Source organism: Urocitellus parryii, chromosome X (genome assembly GCF_045843805.1).
Source record: "Urocitellus parryii isolate mUroPar1 chromosome X, mUroPar1.hap1, whole genome shotgun sequence".
Classification (NCBI taxonomy): Eukaryota; Metazoa; Chordata; class Mammalia; order Rodentia; family Sciuridae; genus Urocitellus; species Urocitellus parryii.
Genome location: NC_135547.1, coordinates 87,402,733 through 87,423,517, shown reverse-complemented (window position 1 = coordinate 87,423,517; position 20,785 = coordinate 87,402,733). Strand labels below are relative to the sequence as shown.

General features: G+C 36.7%; 1 protein-coding gene across 12 annotated transcripts in view; it reads right to left on the bottom strand.

Annotated features, from left to right (window-relative positions):
- Huwe1 (HECT, UBA and WWE domain containing E3 ubiquitin protein ligase 1) overlaps positions 1–20,785 on the bottom strand; it is a 141,837-nt gene that overhangs the window by 47,519 nt on the left and 73,533 nt on the right. For 10 of the 12 annotated variants that reach the window (XM_077793592.1, XM_026407399.2, XM_026407403.2 and 7 more), the window contains 14 exons: positions 20,553–20,764; positions 15,565–15,622; positions 14,404–14,580; positions 11,243–11,488; positions 9,844–9,977; positions 9,345–9,439; positions 7,503–7,694; positions 5,127–5,343; positions 4,392–4,514; positions 3,615–3,852; positions 2,767–2,997; positions 1,709–1,831; positions 786–881; positions 191–460 (listed from right to left, as the gene is read on the bottom strand). In XM_077793592.1, the coding sequence (XP_077649718.1) occupies positions 191–460; positions 786–881; positions 1,709–1,831; positions 2,767–2,997; positions 3,615–3,852; positions 4,392–4,514; positions 5,127–5,343; positions 7,503–7,694; positions 9,345–9,439; positions 9,844–9,977; positions 11,243–11,488; positions 14,404–14,580; positions 15,565–15,622; positions 20,553–20,764 (2,412 nt within the window). The remainder of the gene's footprint in view (positions 1–190; positions 461–785; positions 882–1,708; positions 1,832–2,766; positions 2,998–3,614; positions 3,853–4,391; positions 4,515–5,126; positions 5,344–7,502; positions 7,695–9,344; positions 9,440–9,843; positions 9,978–11,242; positions 11,489–14,403; positions 14,581–15,564; positions 15,623–20,552; positions 20,765–20,785) is intronic. The other 2 variants (XM_026407405.2, XM_077793596.1) reach the window with 1 other exon arrangement.

Below are 20,785 nucleotides of genomic sequence, written 5' to 3'. Positions count from 1 at the left end.
ATTTTCCCAAAGCTATTTTGGTAACATAATTAAATTCATAGTTGTAGGAAACATTCAGGCAAAAGCAAGATTATTTTCAAAACAATTCAAATAGAACCATATTTAGATTGCAGAAATCCTGGATTTCCAGAACTCGAGATGTTAGATGGCAGGAAAATTACTTGTTTCTTCTGGTCCCTTGAGAGCTCACCTGATTGACTACTTGCTTCAGAATCATGTCACGATAGTCTGCTCCATTACGTTTGATGGCTGTCATGATCAGATCACACACACGATACACTGTGTCTGGCAGCTCATCAAGAAGGTGGAAGCAGCCTGGCAACATGGTATCTGTAAACGTGTGGAGCTCATCTTGCTCCAATGGGTCAGCATCCTGGAACTTTTCTAGACATTTAGCTTCTTCCTCTTCTTGCTTTTCCCGAGCTTTTCGTTCCTCTTCCTCCTTTCGACAGGCAACTTCCTGGAGACAAGAGAAAAAAAGAGTAGTACATAGGACAGGTGAAGGAGGAAAGATATGGAGAACCTGGGAACACAGTTACCTTACAATATGAATATCCTTCTACCTTTTCTAGCAGTTGATATCTTAGTAAGGGTGTAGCAATAAGTACAAGGACAGCCACAGAGCTTGGGCCAAGACAGAGAAGGCTAAAGAGGATGACTCCAATACCCCAAAGCATTGCCAATTATCTGGAGTATCCTATAATATTGCCCCCAAATCATTTTTAGTACTGTCCTGTATTTTCTATAAGTGTAGTAGACTGAAGTAACTGATGTTTCCTGTTTACCTCTGGTGACTCTGCCCTTTGATCCATTGGAATATCCTGTCCTAGAGACATTGCAATTGCTCTCATCATCTGGTCCTCTTCAGACATGCTGAGATCCTAGAGTGACAACAGAAAACCCAATACTTACACAAAACCTAAAGAAAGAAACACAAAAAGAGGCAACCCTGGGGCTGGGATTGTGGCTCAGTGGTAGAGCGCTTACTTAGCATGTGTGAGGCATTGGGTTTGATTCTCAGCACTACATACAAATAAAGGTCCATCAACATGTTAAAAAAAAAAGGCAACCCAATTCACAAGGAATCAAGATAGTCTGTTCAAGCTTTAGAGTGGAAGAGGCTCTGAATGTCTCAATAGTAAAGAATATAAAAAAACTAGGTAACTAGGTTTACTCAAACCATGTAAGAACAACAATAGAGGTCTCACTTATAATCATATCACACTTGTAATCCCAGTGGCTCAGGAGGATGAGATAGGAGGATCGCAAGTACAAAGCCAGCCTCAGCAAAAAGTGAGGCGCTAAGCAACTCAGTGAGATCCTGTCTCTAAATAAAATACAAAATAGGGCTAGGGAGATGGCTCAGTGGTTGACTGCCCCTGAAAAGAATAGGGGAAATCACAATGAAAATTAAAGCTTCAATGTGACTACATATTGTGTACACCATGAAAGAATGTATTTTGTGCTGGTTACTGACTCTTGGCTCTTCTACAAACAAAGTGTAATAATTGCATAGCTATGGGATAGGAAGCTTTTGACTATTACATTCAGAAATACTGAGTTATCATGAAATGAAAATATCGACAATGGAGAAGGATGAAAATGAGAAGCAGTTTATAGAAAGACCAATGATGGAAGAATGAAGGAAAAAATGACACCAACAGCCAAACTGTCACTCTGGCATATAAAAGCTCCTAAACCAACTCACCCGAACGACTCCTCCCATGATTGGAGGAGGGTGGGTTAGAAGGTACTCCGTGGCCTGCTCCATGGTGCTGGTGTTCAACAGGGCTTCCATGGCATGTTCTCTTGTGAAACCCATGTCCATGAGCTATAACAATAATTCAAGAGCTCAGCACCACAGTAATAGGAAAATCCAAATGCAAATAAAATAGAAAGGAACATTTTCAGGATGGAAACTCAAAAATTTTCTAACTTTATGATTCATACAAAGAAAAACAAGTGGATCCCAATTTTTCTGGAAAACTGGCAACAGAAGAAGTACCTAAAAAAACTTATCTAGTGATCATTACCTAAGAAAAATATATACCACAATTTTACAATAATAAGAAAATTAACATCCAAAAATTAAAGTAAAAGCAATTAGCAAAAATTTCTCAATGACAGCAATGATTTAACATATTACTTGACTGTGCATATGTGAAAATTAGGCATAGAACTAAGTGACTGAAAGAAGCAATGAGTATCTTGTGCAATTAACTTGGGAATGCCTTTAAAAATACTTTGCTATATTTTCTAAACATTCTAAAGTAAGCATTACTTTCATAATCAAAAGGGTATGAATATACAGAAGACAGATTTGAATAGGACTCTAGACTTAAAGAGAACCTCCATATAATAAAATTCAGGGGGGAAATGCTAAAGTGGATCTACCCAATTTTTAAAATTCAAAAAAATGGCTCTTGTTGGAGAATAAATGATTTACAAGAATCCTTCCCTTTACAGATTAATCGGAAAGCAGCTGCGCAAAATTTGACTCTAAAGAACACGCAAGTGTGAACATCAGAATGAACATGCTTAGGAGGACACAAATTTGTGTTACCTATGCCAAAAACAGAGACTATACTCCTGCTTCCCTTGGGAGGAAAACAACAACAACAAAATGTTAAGAAAGCAGGGAATTTAACCTACTTCCTGGTTAACAGAACCAGACACTTAGTGGCATACGAGCATAGAAAACTCACAAGCATTGTACTTCATCTAGAGCAAAGTGGAGGTTCTAGAAGTGTAGGGCTAGCCATTTACCTGCTGCAGTTGCTGTTGGTTGACTTGAGGTTCCCGGCGAGATCCACCTTCTTCTTGCCCTGAATCCTCTTCTCCTCGAGACCCTTCTTTCTCTTTGCTTAGTCTTTCTCGAATCACAGGTTCTCCTCGGAGGATGTGGCACAGAATGGCCAGCATGGACTCAGCCATTCGCCCGCCATAGACTTTCAGGGGTTTGCGATTCCACAGGTTCTTAATGCAAGTAAAGGCTGCCTGGAAGTCATTTGAAAAGTGTATGAAGATCTTTTTTGCCTGAATTCAAAGTCCCAGGAGAAATATAGGTGACAAAATTTTGGGACAATCCTTCCACAATCAGTTAGTGTCCACAAAATTACTGCCAGAGCCCAAGTAATCATGGAGAAGGAGCATTTAATTTATCCTGGAAGTATCAATCTGAAGTTCATAGTTTATATATACATAATAAAGAAAACTCAAAAATGGTCTCTATTACTTTTCTGTAAACAGCCCTATCTGTGCCTAGAATCCAACGTTACTCAATAATCTTATTACTGGGGGGCTGGGGTTGTGGCTCAGAGGTAGAGCACTTGCCTAGCATGTGTGAGGCACTGGGTTCGAAACTCAGCACCACATAAAGTAAAATAAAGACACTGTGTCCACCTATAACTAAAAGATAAATATTTAAAAAAATAATCACATTATTGGCCTGGCATACATGTGGAGGAGCACTTTTCCAGCACAAACAAGGCCCTGGGTTTGATCCCCATCATTGTGAAACAAAAACAAAACCTGATATTATTTTATTAAGGAGAGTGAGAATTATCCAGTTAGCACAAGAAATTCCTCTTGGCTTTAGAATGAGGAATACTCACTTTCTGAGTTACCACAAGGAAACGAAGAGCACTGAATTGTGGAAAGTTCTGGACACCTCCTGGCAATTTGGCAGGCAATGAATGTGGAGATTCAAGTACCGTAGTGGGATTCACCATCTTTTCCACAAGCATAAGCCAGGCATCTAGGAATTCTCCAGTGCCATCAGGTAAATCTGAATGTTCCAATCCCTCAGACACAGGAACTTTGCCTCCCATGGACAGAGCCCAGTTGAAAGTTCTAAATTCAGATACGAGAAAGTATGGGGATAAAATACTAGTATTTTAGATAAGGCAGAGGATTTACATTTAAAGGGTCCCCAATGTCTATATGAATATATGATCTTCTTCTTGGAGTTACTACTTTAAATTTGTTCAACATTTATTAGCGCACATACACAGACACACATACACACACACACCCCCCACTCCACTAAAGCTCAGAATAGAAAACCTCTGATCAAGTAAAAAAATTTCATCATACTCAGAAAAACATAAACAGAAGTCTATTAAAAATATGTACCAGGAACTGGAAGCCAAATGAATAAAAGCAGAAGGCCTGATGAACACCCCTAGGAACAGGCTAAATACCACCCAGCACCCTTCAAGGAAAATGGAGACACATGTGGTTGGTTCCCAGAATATGAAAGTGTAACTAATGGCTATTTTGATACATCACACTGTCACAAGATAGGTGACTCAGAAAGATGTGGGATAGCAAGGCACACAGAAAAGACCAAACTTCAAGAAATGCTTCTCTATGAAGAAAATGACCCTTACTCAAAAAGAGCATTGTGGCCTCCAGAGCAGAGAAATTTCTGCAACATGAGGTGGTAGGGATACTTCCTTTCATCAAACAGCATTGGGGAGGTGAAACCAACTGAACAGATGAAGAATGTCAGCCTAAAAGAGGGAGAAAGCAAAAGTTTAACCTTTTCTGAGGCAGACAAAAAAGCAATTGGGAAATTCACATAGAAGCTAAATGTAAAATTTAACAATGCACCAAAGTGACTGACTGAAAAGCAGGTGGGTAGCTTGTATAGTTATTAAAATTTCAAAGTCAAGAGAAGCACATTTGTAACCCCAGTGACTTGGGAGGCTGAGGCAGGAGAATCACAAGTTCAAAGCCAACCTCAGCAATTTAATGAGACCCTGTCTCAAAATAAAAAAAAATATATATAAAAAGGCTAGGAATGTGGCTCAGTGGTTAAGTGTCCCTGGGTTCAATCCCCCCAAAAGAAAAAATCAGATACCAAACACGACACTTGCCACCTAATAAAGAATATAGGGTCACGGATGTGCAGTTTGATTGCAAATGCCTTTAAAATTTCCATGTTCTAAAACTAGGTACAACAAAAACAAGGGCCTTACAATTTATTTGAGGTACACATCTACAACAAACAAGGGACCTAGTCCATGTATTTAGTGGTTGACTCTCCATTTAAGTAGAATAGGAACAAGGTATATTAGTTTTAAGGAAACATTCTTGTCCCTGAATCTCATGCAGAACCTCACCTGAAGCGAGGAGTAGGTGTATATGGTGGGGGCTGCCAAGATAAGCCCTTTGTGAGGAGCTTAGTGAGGGCTGAAGCTGTTGATCGAGCAGCAGGTGTTGGTGCTGTAGTGGTGCTAGCAGCATGATGGCTCCTTCTCTGGCGGACAGGAGACCCCACACAAAGTTTAACAAGGAGTCCAAATAGCTCAGCAAGTGCTCGGCCTAATCTGGAGGAAGCTGGAATCCAGAAATCAGAATAAGGGTGTATAGTATTCTCAGAATAGTTTCATTCCAACAGAAACATTACTGTTAATACATTTTTATGACTGACCACTTACTCTGAACAACACCTAGGAAACTCCACATGACAATACAAAAAGTTCACAAGGGAAAAGTGCCTCTTTTGAAAGCAGGAGACAGAAGTATGCCGACATTCAATACATAACAAATGTGAAAGACAAGCACCCAAACAATGTTATAGAAAGTATAAAATGAAACTGCCTTTGTAGAAGTAATATAGCAAGGTGCATCAATAAACTAAATGATACATCTACTGGCTTATGGAGTCACTTACAAGTCAACTTTATGCTGACAAAAATGCTTGAATGATTTGGAGCAGAAAAGATCACATACACTATATATTATCTGATCACAACATAAAACATAGGCCTAAAGGAAAAAAGATTGCTAGGAAAAGTGTAACAATTTTAAAACTGGATTCTTAAGGAATTAGATTATAGGCACTGCAAACTCTCCTTTATAGGATAGTTTTCAGTATATGTTTAAAAACACAAAAGAGAGGAATATAAATAGAAACGAAAGTAAAAGCAAAAATGTATAAAAAGGTAAAGAAGGACTGAGGATATATAGCTCAGTGGTAGAACACCCGTCTAGCCAGCATGTGTGAGCCTTTGGTTCCATCCGCAGTACTGGGGGAATTTTTTTTTTAATTGTATTGTAAAGAAAAAAAGCCCAAATATTGCTTTCTTGCTTTTTTTGAAACATTTTTCTCTACTTTTTTCTATTTCTACAATGACTACTACTCTGAAAAAAACAATGCTGTTATAGCACCTTTGAAATAAATGTTATTTATCCAGAGCCAAGTAGGAGTAAGTCTGAATCAAACTAAGTCTTGTAAGGATGTATCTACACTTATGAACCTACTGTGTAGATTTTATTTGAGCTCATGTCACATATCATGTTCAAAACTTATCTCTGAGGTATACAGAATAGTTGGACAGGAAATAGTCCTAAATGGGCTAAAGATATATGTACTACGTGGTTGGAGGCTGAGTATATTCAGACTCTTGAAAACCCAACAAATTCAAATAATGGGGAAATGCATATGCTTTCATGCCCCTGATTTCAGATAGCAAAGTGGCTCAAAGATAGTTCAAGGATAAGAGGAAAATAAGCCAGTAACCACCAAGCATGGACTAGGCCTAGGCCCACATAGAAACCCCAGAATACTCCAAGGTCCTATCAACAAAGAGTAACACAACAAGGACAACTATTTGGATGGTCAATTTTACTTCAATTTGGGGTAGATTTTCAAATAAAAAAAATGAAATAAATCACAATAAAGCATAAAACTCATGGGGATTTAGGATAACAAATGGAAAGAGAAAAACCAACACCAAAGGCCATTTTGGAAGGGCCCCAGACTCCCAAGAGCTATGTCTTCACTTTTCTTCATATTTCTATTAAGGAGTTAGAAAGTGGCAACTATTGACGAACACACAAAATAGGTTCCCCAAATGCTGACATTACATTCACGGCAAAAGAGAGCAAAGACAGACAAGTACACATCTTTAATGAAGTTTTGTACTTTATCAATGTGTCTTCATGTAGATGACAAAATACATAACATAGGCCATGTCACTTTCCAAAGTTTTCTTTAAGGGACAAAGAAAGGAAGAGATCAGACTGGTAGAGTAGTCAGACAAGTGATCAGGAGAGCTTGGTAACAAAGTCAAGGGAACAGTTATTTCTACAAGGATATGGTAGGTCAGATAACATGTGGCACAAAGGTGAAAAGGGAACTAAGAATTATTCAGTGGACTCAGCAATAAGGAAGTTATAATAGGTACCTTGGCAAGATATTTCAGTGGAATGGTAGGAGCAGAAACCATCTGCAATAGTTGAAGAGTGAGTAAGGAGAGAAGGAATTATAAGGAAGGGTATAGATGGCTCTCGGAAAGAGATTCTCTCATCTCTGTACCCCTAGAAGCTAATAAAGAGCATATCATAGTAGGGACTTATCAAACTATATGTGATTTACAGAAGTTTTATATTCCTTTACATGAAATGATACAGCCTTTGCAACTCAATTTGCTTGAGGGCTGGCTAAGCCTCTGAAAGCCAGAAAAGGAAGTAGAAAGGAATGAATCACTCACCTGACAACAACGGCTTGATTTGTTTAATTCTAGCTGCCATGGCTGGTGTGATTTTAGATTTGCCCTTAGAATCTGAAGCAGTAGGTTCATCTGTCTCCATGGGAGCCAATGTGTCACCATCTAGCCCAATGCCTTCCAATAAGCCCTGGGTAGAAGCATCCATACTTCCAGCTGTTCCATCCTGTTCCCCATCTGCAGACATAGAGGTGAGCAATAAGATCATGTACAGCCAGCACTTACCTGCTTCCTTGTTCTGAAGAATCCCAAGAAAGAGCTACCTATGGTGATTGTTACTCTTTCAATGACTTCCTAAATCTGGGAAAAAAAAAAAAGAAAACACATCCAAAAACCTGCACTTATATGATATTCTCTATGGAACTCTACTAAGCAGCTTACTGCTGACGTGGATAGTCTTAACCAATGGAATACCATTCACATAGACTACTGTTGTAGGCATGATGGTGACATGTGGATGTCCCTTAGAATTTTGTAGTTTGTTCAATAACTTAAATTGGATATCATAGAATGTCACTAGAGAATTCTATTTCCTATTATTTACAAATTTTGAACATGAATGGGTAATGTGTACTTAATTTTTGGTGTGTGCACTCTTAGGTTTAAGAATTAACTGTGAACTTCATAAAATAAGTCATTAAGTTTTCTTTTTGTTCTGGAAAAATTTACATAGAAACCGAGTACATTTTTTGGTTGCTAAAGTGAGAGTATTATAAAAGGCAATTCTTTTACCATGAATCTAATTTCATTCATAGTTGTTAACAAATTATTTTATTCATTCACTGAGTTAAATTTGATATATTCTGACTAAATTTGTGAGTATCATTTTTGATTAAGTGGGTACATTTTCTCCAAAATTAACTATCAGAGGTGTGTATAATTCATTCCCACTTCCCTAACAACAAGCTGTCATACAAGTCCTTGCGTATTGGTTCATCCTTGAAAGTTTTTTCTCCTTACTAATTTCAGTATGAATTATTAAGCCTTTCAAATACAATTTTATATATAGAATGTGTTAAATTGCTTTCTTCATAGTTTCTATCAATTTTCATTTGCTCGAAATAGAATATAAGAGATCTTAAACTTTCTGAAAAGTTGTTTTTATTAATTCTAGGTTTGTTGCATTAGGGTCAGAGAATTTTGTGTGATTTCTGCTTACTGTGCTATGGAAATATTATAGCAAGATAACAAAAATTTTCTAAAGCTGTACTGTTTAATAGAAATGTATTTTCAGTGGCCACAGTAAAAGGTAAAATAGGTGAAGTTTATATTAATATATTGTTTAATCCAATATGGTCAAAATTTTTATTTCAACCTGTAAAACATATTGAAATTTCATACTGAAAATTAAAATCTTTTGATGGAGTGAATTTTAGCAAATCAATATTACATTTCATAAAACTACCTACAAAAGATGTTCATTTTTCAAAATAACACATTATAAACTTAACAAGAAATGGCTGATTTTTGTACTTTTACATGACACTTAATTGTTAATTAAAAAGAAAGATCTATGAAAACGTTTTATCTAAGACTACTATAAATGTTCTCAGAAAAAAACGATCCGGCAGACATTCCAAAATTCTGTATGTGATTTTAGAGGCATAAATATGGGTTCTTGTTTCTACTGTATTTTCTAATTTTTTTTTAATTGTGTCTTTTAGTGAGAAAATGATAAAAATAGTTAAAATTTAATTAAAATAGTGAAAGGATAAAAACTGAGGTCTATGTATGAAAAGAGCTAACTAAAATTTCACAATAAACCTACAGACACAGGGACAGAACTTAGAAGAATTAATGACTAAGATTTTAGTTTCTTAGAGTTACCTGATCTTTTTCCGCCCTGGGTCGTACCTGCCTTCTCATCCTTTGGAACCAGTTTCTGCATGTCCGCTTGGCCAAATTCACACCCAGACGGTAGGCTGCAATAAGAGAAACAGTCAGCAAAAAAAGAAAAAGAACTACTTTCACTGTGCATGGTCTCTAACTTGCTTGGCCAATATTATCCCTCCTTGGAGTATGTAAGTTATCCTTACTGTAATAAACCTGCAATTCAACAAAGTTTCTAGCATAATTTTTTATATCTGGCTAATAAAAAGAGAATCAAATATTAAACACCTACTATACTGACACAAAACAGTTGGGACATCAAATCAAAGACACACAAGATGGTATAATTTTTCAGTTAAGTGTGAAAGACAAGAAAGACTCAACATTTTATCATGCTGTCCACCCTTGACCATAGCTATCCTTCCATGCTTACTGAGCTTAAGTTGTCTGTCAGAAAATGTAATAGGGATATTAAGAGAGATGACCATTCTTTTACCTGTTTGGGGTACACAAGGAGAGGAGGACAGTGCTTTCCCACACCAGAGAACAGTATAACTGGCTCAGCTTGCTCAGAACACTCAACCCCAACTGGGAACCCCACTGGTTAACGGAGATGGAACGAATCTCACTCTGCAAACAAAGCAGAAAGAATTTCACATAAGAGATAGTCTTTTTGAACAAGTATATACAAAAACCCAACTTTCATCTGTTTTCGAAGGATAAAAAATTCTATTTTATTTCAATGCTATTCTCCCAGAATTGTACACTTCATCAAAATATCCCCATTTAAGATCAACGGTTCCTTAAGGTATTCTCTTAGAGTACTTACATATGATTGTCTAATATGCCTTCTCATTGCTTTTTGTAAAGTGAAAGACAGGTATCAAAGTAACTGTTCTAAACAAAAGAAACAGTTTAAAACTATTTCCTAATTTTTTTGGTTGGTGGGGGAGTGGGCTTATTATTTCTCTCCAATTTCTTTCCTTCAGCAAATATGTGGATTTATTTAATTTGTTGAATGTTTTTTGCTTAATTTTCATTTGATAAAGAAAATGAAAATAAATCATTAGTCTTTTTATGTAATAATCTCCTGAATAGTTTATAACTGTACTTGTGATTTCTTATTTGACTGATTCATAGGTGGCAGAGAATATATTTCTGCTCAACAATATAAAACAGGGCTTTTGAGCTATTACAACACTAATTTAAGAATCAGGGGCTAGGGCTGTGGCTCAGCGATAGGGCACTTGCCTAGCATGAGTGAGGCACGGGGTTTGATTCTCAGCACCACATATAAATAAAAATAAAATAAAAGGTCTATCAACAACTGAAGAAAAAAAACACAATTACCTGAGAAATAAAGGTAGCAAAATTGTGAGTGCACGCACGCGCACACACAAATACTCTTTTAAGTAACCACAAGAGATATCATGGGTTGCTTTTTTTTTTTTTTAAGCAATTTGTTAATTACTACTGATTTAAATGTTCTATATTCCATTCCATTATCAGGCTTACATTAACTTGCAGAAAGATTAGAAATGAGGCCTGATGAACATGTAATTGAGGTTTATGTGCTTTGGTAACTGACTACACATGCCAGTTGTCTTCTATTAATGACTGGTGATTATTAAAACCTCTCTTCAGTCTCAAGAAGGTCCAATCCAAATGATGATTTTTATGGTCACACAACTTCTAATAAAAAAAAAGCCTAAGGGAAAGTGAAATAGTAACTTGAAGCATAAATGCAAACCACCCACCAAATGGGCACCCTCCCACACCAAAAACAAAACAAAACAAAAAAACACCTCACTTTAAATGGGAATGCTTTTTCAGTTGCTAGGCTAAGTATTTCACTGGCTTTAAACCAACATGTTTGCCTCTATGATCATTCTTACCTGTCCAACTCTACAAGTATGAACAAACATCATGATGTAGGCATGGGCGGCAGTGAGTGCATGTAGTAGAGGTGTGGCCTGAGCTGAGAGGGTAGCATCAGCAACATTGCCAGCACATGCCAGTTCTCGCAACAAAACTGAGCCCCCAGGAGATTCAATGGGGCGATGTAAAGGCTCCAAGGAAGAGAGGATGGAGTCCAACTGAAGGAGACCCTCCTGAAGGACTTTGGGTTCATGTGACAGTGTCTGAAACAAGAACAATTAATGTGTTAATAATACATAAATAACTTCATATACATGTCTTTTAAGAGTCACAATGGAAGTGACTATTAAATGGAAGTCTTCCAAATTCATACACGGCCATGTCTCTCACTTGGTAATCAGTGGCACCAAAATATGAATCCAGGTATGACATACCCCAATACCTCCTCCAAAGCAACAGATTACTTTCAATCTTGGTGAGTTAATCACTGTTATACTGATGACTATGTTATGATGTTAATTCTAAATTTTGCTCAACAAGGAGTGATGTTAAGTAAGTTTCCAAAGCATGGAAGTTAATCACTATTACAATGCTCTTTTTTCCCAAACCAAGAGAGATGATTCTGAGATTGGCATCAGCAAGGACATTTCTTCATTGGAATACTAAAGGATTATATATATAGCCCTTGTAATTTCTTTTGAAATCTGGAGAAAAATCTCACAATAAAACCAATAATAGATAAGAGAAATCATGTGCCTTTCTATGGCTTTAAATAAACCAATATCTCCTCGCCTAACACCTGAGAGGTAGGAAAAAGCTGGATCATACTTTAACTCTTAATACTACTTAATATTTACAAACAAAACATTAAATGCATAAGTCTATATATAAGCCAGTCCCTTTGTTTAAGCAGAAATTACTCATCACTGTATAATCCGCTCAAAAAGGAGGTTCACAGATTTAAGGCAATCACCATTAAAAAAGAAAAAAAAACCCAATTATGGGTGGGGGGGGCCGCAGCTAGAAACAGGAAAATCCCTCCAAAATTCATATACAATCTCAAAGGAACCTAAATAGGACCACAACCCTGAGGTTAAATTTGCAGATTTCACATTCCTGAATTCCAACATTACAAAGTTAAAGTAATCCAAACTGTGATACCAGCATAAAGACCACTGAAATAGAACACAGAGTCCAGAAATAAAGCTTCACATTTACAGCCAAATGATTTTTGATAATGGTGACAAGACCATTTAAAGAAGAAAGGATAGTATTTTCAATAAATGGTGCTGGGAAAACTGGGTATTCACATGTAATGAAGCTGTACCTTACCTCAATACCATATACAGTACCAACTACAAATGAACCAAAGACCTAAAACTATAAAACTCCCAAAAGAAACCATAGGGCTAAAGCTGCATGACACTGAATTTGGTAACAATTTGTTGGATATGACACCAAAGGCACAGGCAACACAACACAACAAAAAAGGTAAATTAGACTTCATCAAAATCAAAACCTTTTGTGCATCAAAGGACATTGTCGACAGAGTACAAAAAGGCAATGAACTCACAGAATGGGAAAAATACTTGCAACTCATTTATCTGCTAAGGGATATTCTAATATTCCACTATATAGAGAACTCCTATTACTAAACAACAAAAATAACCCAATTAAAAAAAGAGCAAAGGATGTAAAGACATAATTCAAAAGAAGGTATATATACATGGGTACAAGCACATGAAAAGAGGCTCAATACCAATAAGGATCAGACAAAGGCAAGGCAAATGAAAATGAGAAACCACTCTATATCCACTAGGATGGCTACCATCAAAAAAACAGAAAATCATTAAGTATTGGCAAGGATGTGGAAAAATTAGAATCTTTGTGTATTGCTATTTGAGATGGTAAAATGCTCTAGCTTTTGTGAAAAAACACTATGAAGATTCCTTAAAAAATTAAACCCAGAATTACCATATGACCCACTTACTGTAATTCTATGTATGTACCTAAAAGAATTGAAAGAAGTTTTGTGGTTTTTTTTTTTTTTTTTTTTTGGTGAGGAGTTGGTAATGAGGATTGAACCCAGGGACACTCGACCAGAGCGAGATCCTCAGCCCTTTTTTTGATTTTGAGACACAGTCCATGAAGTTGCTCAGTCTGGGTTCAAATTTGTGATCCTCTTGCCTCAGCATTTCAAGAAGCTAGAATTATAGGCAATCTCCATCATACTCAACTAAAAGGGGGGTCTTAAAAAGAGATATGTGTACACCCATGTTAATAGCAGCATTATTCACGATAACCAAAAGGTGGGGTAATCTAAGCATCTATCAACTGGTGCATTGTGGTTCATACACACAATAAAATGTTATATAGCCCTAAAAAAGAAGAAAATTCTGACACATAGTACAAAATGGATGAATCCTGAGAACATATCAAAATCTCAAATACTGTATGATTCTACTTATATAAGGTACCTAGAGCAGTTAGAGAAAGGAAATAGAAAGGTAGTTGCCAAGGGCCAAGGTGAGGGGAGAATAAGGAGTAATTACTTAATGGGTATGGTTACAGTTTTGCAAGATGAAGTATTTTGCAAATTGCTTGTATAACAATGTGAATACACTTAAATAGACTGAACTGTTCATTTCAAAAGGTTGATGGTAAATATCTTATTACGAATAATTTATCACTATAAAAAAATTAAACAATGGAGCTTCTTTGTTTTTTTTTTTTTTTTTGGGTAAAATGTGAGCAAGGAACTACAGGCCAATTCATGATGATCAAAGCTTAAAAAGGGGAGAAAAATACATCACTAACCATACCAAGATGTGTTAAAAAGCATCCAACCTAAATCAGGATGACACACTAATAAATCCAGCTACAAAGGTTTTTTTTTTGGGGGGGGGGCGGTGAAGACAGACTTTCCCCTCCTATAAACTTAAATGATGTTAGAACTGCACAGCAAACTCAGGAACAAAGAAACAATACTTTGACTTTTCAATGAGAAATAACATGGCACACTAGGTATTAGTTACAAAATTCACTTGTAGAACATAAAACAAATTTTATTCATTATCTTTAGCCAAAGGTGAGACCACAGTGAAAACACACATACAGAACTATTGCAAAATTGACTTCTAAAAAAGGAAATGAAAATATTTGGCCGGATGCTTCTTACCAATATGGATTTGCAGACACCTGCAACAGCCTGACAGGCAGCAGATGTGGGAAAGTCAATAGGCAGATTGGGAAGACCCAAAATGGTAACCAAAGGCAAGAGTCCTTTCTGATTCACAAATTCCTGGCAGTGGTCATCTGTTGTATTGTTGCTCAGAATAGACTCCACAAATTTCATCTAGGTAATGAAAATTTTTTAAAAAAGTTAGAGCCTGACAGAACTAGAAGGCCAGCTGGGAGTAAGGAAAGGGGTGGCCTGATACTCCTGAACCCAGTATTTTCTCGACTACTGACCTGAAGTGAGCAGGGACAGATGTATGATCCAGGAAATAAAGAATAATTACAACTTCTTCCCACTCTACCTTTTTAACTACACCAGGAGTTGGATAATTTGAGAGCAAAGAAGTTAAGTGACTTGCTCAGGACCACACTATGAATTAGTGGCAGGATTCAGGTCCAATTTCTTAATTTGCTAAGTTAGTGCTCTTGCATGCCTCCTCCAGAGGCAAACATCATGTATACTTCCCCCAAATGTGCTTATAAAGCAAATAGAACACAGAACTCCGCAAGAGTGATTTTGACCAAACAAAGCATTTTTTTAAGAGTAAGAAATTAAAATGTGGGCAACAAACACAGAGGCACAAGAAAAACCATCTCTGGAAGTCTTCAAAGTGCTTAATATGCTAGAACAAATGCTAAGTGGGTAGAAAACAATTCTGGGAAAATTCAAACACTTCAAATTTTCCTGTGAAATTCTCAGGAAGGTAAAAGAAAAGGTCACATTGATTTAAAGAGTTGAGGTGTGTGGGGGAAGGTGGAGGGAAGAGAAGTTAATGGGAAAAAAATACATGTTGGATACATTCAGAAAACATAATACTGGACTAGCATAACAAAGCCCATGCTTTTCCTGTTTGGATTCTAGTGGGGATTGGTAACAATGAACAGAAAATTAAGAATACTAAGGGGTATGGGTGCTGGCTGGATTTTGACAAATTAGTCTAACAGAACAAAAACAAAAGGACTGTAGTTTTGTACATCTTTCCCTTGTGCATTTTAAGGGCCCCAGAGAAAATAAATACACAAATTAGACTCATGGATAACCCCATACATTTTCCAGAAAAGAGCACACCTTTAACTCAGTTTGCCCTACAATGAATCTTACCACATTAAGGATGTAATCCATGAGGGGAATAGGAATACGTTCCTCTGTACCAACAACCCTGTTAAGGGAGAAAAGAGTGAGTTACACAGAAATTCACAATACCAGTGCAAGAGAACAAAGTGAGGAAAGGGAAACAGTGAAATTCTAGGCCCTTTTCTAAGTTAGAACCATAGTCTTTAGCCTATGAACCAACAGACTCATACCACAGGGAAAAATCAGAGCTGAAATCAATCCTGATGCTAATATTTCTGCCTAAGTTTAAGAGCATAAAGGGGAGGGAAAAAAGCCTTCAAAAATACAGCCTATTTGTATGTATCAAAAAAGACAGTTATGTTAACTTCTTAGGAAAATTAAGAGGAATTCATCCATATAGAAATATTAAAAATAAGCCAGTTCACTTGAAAGATGATTTAAACATCTGCTTAAAAGAGGGGCTAGGCAAGAAACAAATATACCTTATCACATTCTTTCATCAAGGTTTCGAATTACAGAAAGTAGGAAAGGGGATTTATTTTGTTCGGAAATCCCTATTGACAGGTCATATACTTAAAGCTGGTCAAACACTGAAGTCCTTCTCTAACAATATGTACTTGCAGCATGACAGTTACTGAACTTTTAAACAACTGATCAGGTGTTCTGCATTTTCAGATGCTTCAATACAACACAGTAGATGAGAAGATTACAATAATGCTATAACTGCAGAAAATGAACTCTTTAGCTCAATGGATGTTATCTTGGCTTGTGCAAGAAAGCAACAGAAGGAAAAAAAAACACCACACAGTAAAATAAAATGAAACAAACTAAGATAAACTACAGGAAAAAAGATAAGCAGAAAATGGAACATTTTAGAGATAGGCCCTTGGAATAAATCTGAGCAGGGAGTGAAGGAAGGGGGCAGAGACAGAAGTGAGAGGCAGGGGGAGAAGAGAAGGCAAGAACATTGGCAAGATGTTAATAGTTCTCACCTTGAAGCAATAAAAAAAATGTGAATGACGATATGGTAGGCATGAGAACATTGGCAGCAAAATGCAGAACAAGCAAAGAAAACGAATAGGTACCATGAATGGTTTCAGTCATAAAAATATCCAGGGTTTTCCAGGATTTAGGTAGGATGTTGTGAATATCCTCAATGAAAAATGTGCGGAAGAACTGTATATAAAGGAAGGGGAGCTATAATACAGAACTGAAATGATTCCATGGGATAACCACAAACATGTCTTTGAACATAATGTTTCTCCCCAGAATCAGTACAGCTAGCCTCTCCTGTTATTATACCAATGATCCATCCCAACTTCATCTCACCTCCTTGGGAAGAACCTAGAGATCTGCCTCTATAGTTTAGAAATGCAGATGAGGCTCCAGCCCAATGAAACATCTGCCCCTTTGCAGAAACCAAATATGATGGCAAAGAGCATAAGTGAGAATAATAAAATGAGATCTAGATGCTCCCCCTTCATTGCTATAGAAAAGCAACAGAGAAAGCAAACCAATGGTGGTTCTTACTATAACATCAGGAACAAAGTTTTTTGGTAACTACTTTTCTCCCTATCCTAACCTCATCTTTTGACTACCAGGCCTGAGAAGCCATATGGAATACTACATAAATTGTCAGCTTTCTCCAATACTACTCCACTTACCAGCTGGTTTCAAGAGAACTGATTCTAATCTTATTTGAACAATGAGTCATAGCATCTTTTAAACAATAAAAAAGTAAATTCTCATGACAAATGAAGTGGTTTACCATAATTGTCAGATTAAAACTTTTATGCCTTTTTTCTTCCCCCAAAACACATACACATACCCCCAGCTCAATTTTATCCTGATCATCCTTACATGTGCTTTGGGGGGTGGGTGAGTGTTTTTATCCAGCTCTTAATACAGATGCCTTTGGAAAAATAGTCCTCCCAGTGGGCCACATTTCAGGAACAAATGTTTCTCTACTCATTGCCTTTAAAACCTAAACAATTGCTATTCAAGTTCTAAAGACCATATGACAGTACATAATCCATTTCTTTTAAGTTACTCAAGAGAGGTGGATGGTGAGCCAGGCACACTAAATGGAACTGAAAACAAAAATTAATGTCCAAACTACAATGCCTGATTACTTACTAAAAAATATAATCTTCCCCAACAGTATCAAATTTTCTGAGAGCAAATAATTAAGAAGGCAGAAGAAGTCCAAAGACAAGTACTCAGAACTACCACAGCGAACAATCATGAATACAGAGTAGCACTCCTAGTACTAAGTATCTATGTTTCCTTATTTCAGATCTCTAAAACAAAATGATCTATTTCAAGAATACATACAAAGACCATTTTCATATAACAGCTGTTGGTGTAGGGAAAAAAATAAGGGTAAAGAATACTGCCTATGCTTGAAAAACAAAAAACAAAACTGTAAACCCAAGACCATCAACAGGGAGAATGGATGAAAAATAGAGAACCATTAGATGCAAAAACATGGGCGAATCTCAAAAACACATCAAACTCAAATACAAACAAGTATATACACCATATACAATACATGTTAAGAATCCATTCATATACTTTCTATTAATAGGAAGATCTTGAGTAAAATTATTATATGATGATAGAAATAAGGTCAATAGCTAGCTATCTCATTTTGGTGTGGGAAATGAGAAATCTGTGCAGTTTAGTGTGTGGAAATTGTACTTCAATAAAAATTAGGAAAAAAATTAGCTTACATGCACAAGGCATTGGAAAATGGATGAGAGCATGGGGAACAAGAATTTGGGAGCTTTTACTAAAGAGTTGTGTAACTGGTAGAGGGGATAAACAAAACTGGGGTTAAGAGAGGTGATACATATTCCAAATGGAATATTCCATTGGAAATAGAATATTCCTATGGAATAATATTCCTATGGAATATTCCACTGGAAAATGTACAACTTCCAATATAAAAACTGTTTAGGATAAAAGTTTCCTTCTATTAGATTGGACTTTAAAATGAAGGTTGAGTTTAGACAGATTCTTGCTTTTTCTTTCAGCCCTATTAGCTACTTGGTAACCCAAAACCTGGACTTTTAAATTACACACACACAGTATATGTCAATTGTTGTGCGACTGTTGGAGGTAGTGGCAAACTCTCATGCCACGGAGTGTAGAAAAACACCGATACTATGGTATAGTAACTAAGAGAGCCCTTTGTATATTAGAAGCTCCATTTGAATTGTAGATTATGAATGCTATGGTTCTAGATCTTTTCATTCTCATTCACATTTCATTAGACCTAGCTCTCTGGGCATTTAAGACTTAAGAAATCCTTAACTTAATGCTCTTTATTCTTTCCATTAAACAAACACCTACTAAATATAGAGATAGAAATTGACTGCTGAATGAAATAATATCACAGCCATTGAGAAGCTTAAAAGTTAGTGATGAAATCCTTTAGCATATAAAACCATTTTGAGAATTTAAGATTCAGCTCCATTAAGTTAAAAAAAAAAAAAGGATACTTGAAGAATAAGACATTTTACTAACCTTGAAGAAATATGGAAGATGATAAAGGGGAAGATGATTTGGGAATGGGGGACATATGTGGACAGAACAAGACATCCCAAGAAAGGAATACAAGGTGAAGAAATGATGGCTATAGAAAAAAATATCACTTTATACTAACTACTTTAATTTGGGCAATGCAGCTCAAAGGTGTCTATAAGATGTCAAGAAGAGAAGTTACTGCAAATAAAAAGAATAAATGAAAACTTCTTTGTAGCCAGGGAAAGGAACTCAACTCAGCAGGGCCACTAACAATTAAGCATTAGGCAAAGGAAGTACTGAGACTAAAGTATCTTGCTTTTCTTCCAGGGTATTGTCTTGTTCCAGAAAGAGAATATTTTAAAATAAATAGAAGATGCTGCACAAAGGTAGGTTTGCTTTCTCAGAAAGAATAAGATATCTGCTCAACAAAGCAATACACTAGTAGTTAATGCCCCCCTCCCCACCCAAATTACTGACACCAACAGGCTCATTGCTATCTAGAGTTCCCAGAGGACACATTGGTTTTGGATTCTTTGGCCTTTACCACTGCTATCCATTCCACCAGAATCTTTTAATTCCCAAGCCAACCTTCAGTACCAGCTCAAACCCACTCATAGTCACATCTAAAATGCATATCCCTTTGTCAGAACTACTGATCTATACTCCAAAGAACACGTATTATGAGCGAATGCCTGTTCAGAGGAATCATTCCCACTTCTGTTATAAAGGTGATAAAGTTTAACCACTAGAGTTGACACGAGATCTGCTGCATGTGCATCCTGAAAGCTGAAAGTGCCTAACGGACCACACAGCAGCTTTTGAGTCCCATGCCCCATGGCATCCAGGTAGTCAGTCAACTCTTATGCAGAACAACATTAGTTAAATAAAAATGAGAATAAAAATTATTGCCTGAGTACAATCATGAACTACATTCCAAAGTCTTCTGATTAATCAACAGAATGAAACCCCCAAAAATTAACCTACCAAAAAACAAAACAAACACCAGTAAACAAAACATGTCTACAACTCTTATAAACTTCTTTGGAGACAGGCTTTAAATCTGGGACATGTTTTATGTGCTCGAATCAACAAACAGTGACATGGAATATGAAATCAGTGATAATAAATCCTCTGTGCTCAAAGTCCATCAATTTGACATACTGATTTTTGATTCAATTTCAAGAATAGCCTTTGAAAAGGACAGCTTCCTAAGGCAACCAACAGTATTAATTACCAAATACAAAAAAAAGACTACAAGAGTGAAACAAAAACAAATTATGTACTCAAGAGTCAGAAAGATCTTATATAACTGTTTTTTAATAGATGAAAAGACAATAAGGTGGCTGAGGTTTAAAATCAGTGGTAGAGCCCTTGCACAGAATGTGCAAGGTCCTGGGTTCTATCCCCAGCACTGCAAAATATGCAATAATAGAGTGACTTAGGTGGTAACATGCCCAAGATCACAAACTGGTCTTGTGAACACTTACTGCTGATTGGGCTCAGTTTCATTCTGCTGGGTAGAATTAAAACTCTGCATGGCCTGTACTTCCTCTTCCTCCTCATCCTCACTAGAGGCTTCTTCTGCAGCATGATTAGATCTTGGGGGAGGAGCAGCAGCAGTGCCGTCTGCCTTCTGGATTGATGGCTTCTGACAGATATATTTCGGGTCTCTTCCAAGATTGCAGATTTCTTCAAGTAACTGAAAGGCACAGGGGAACAA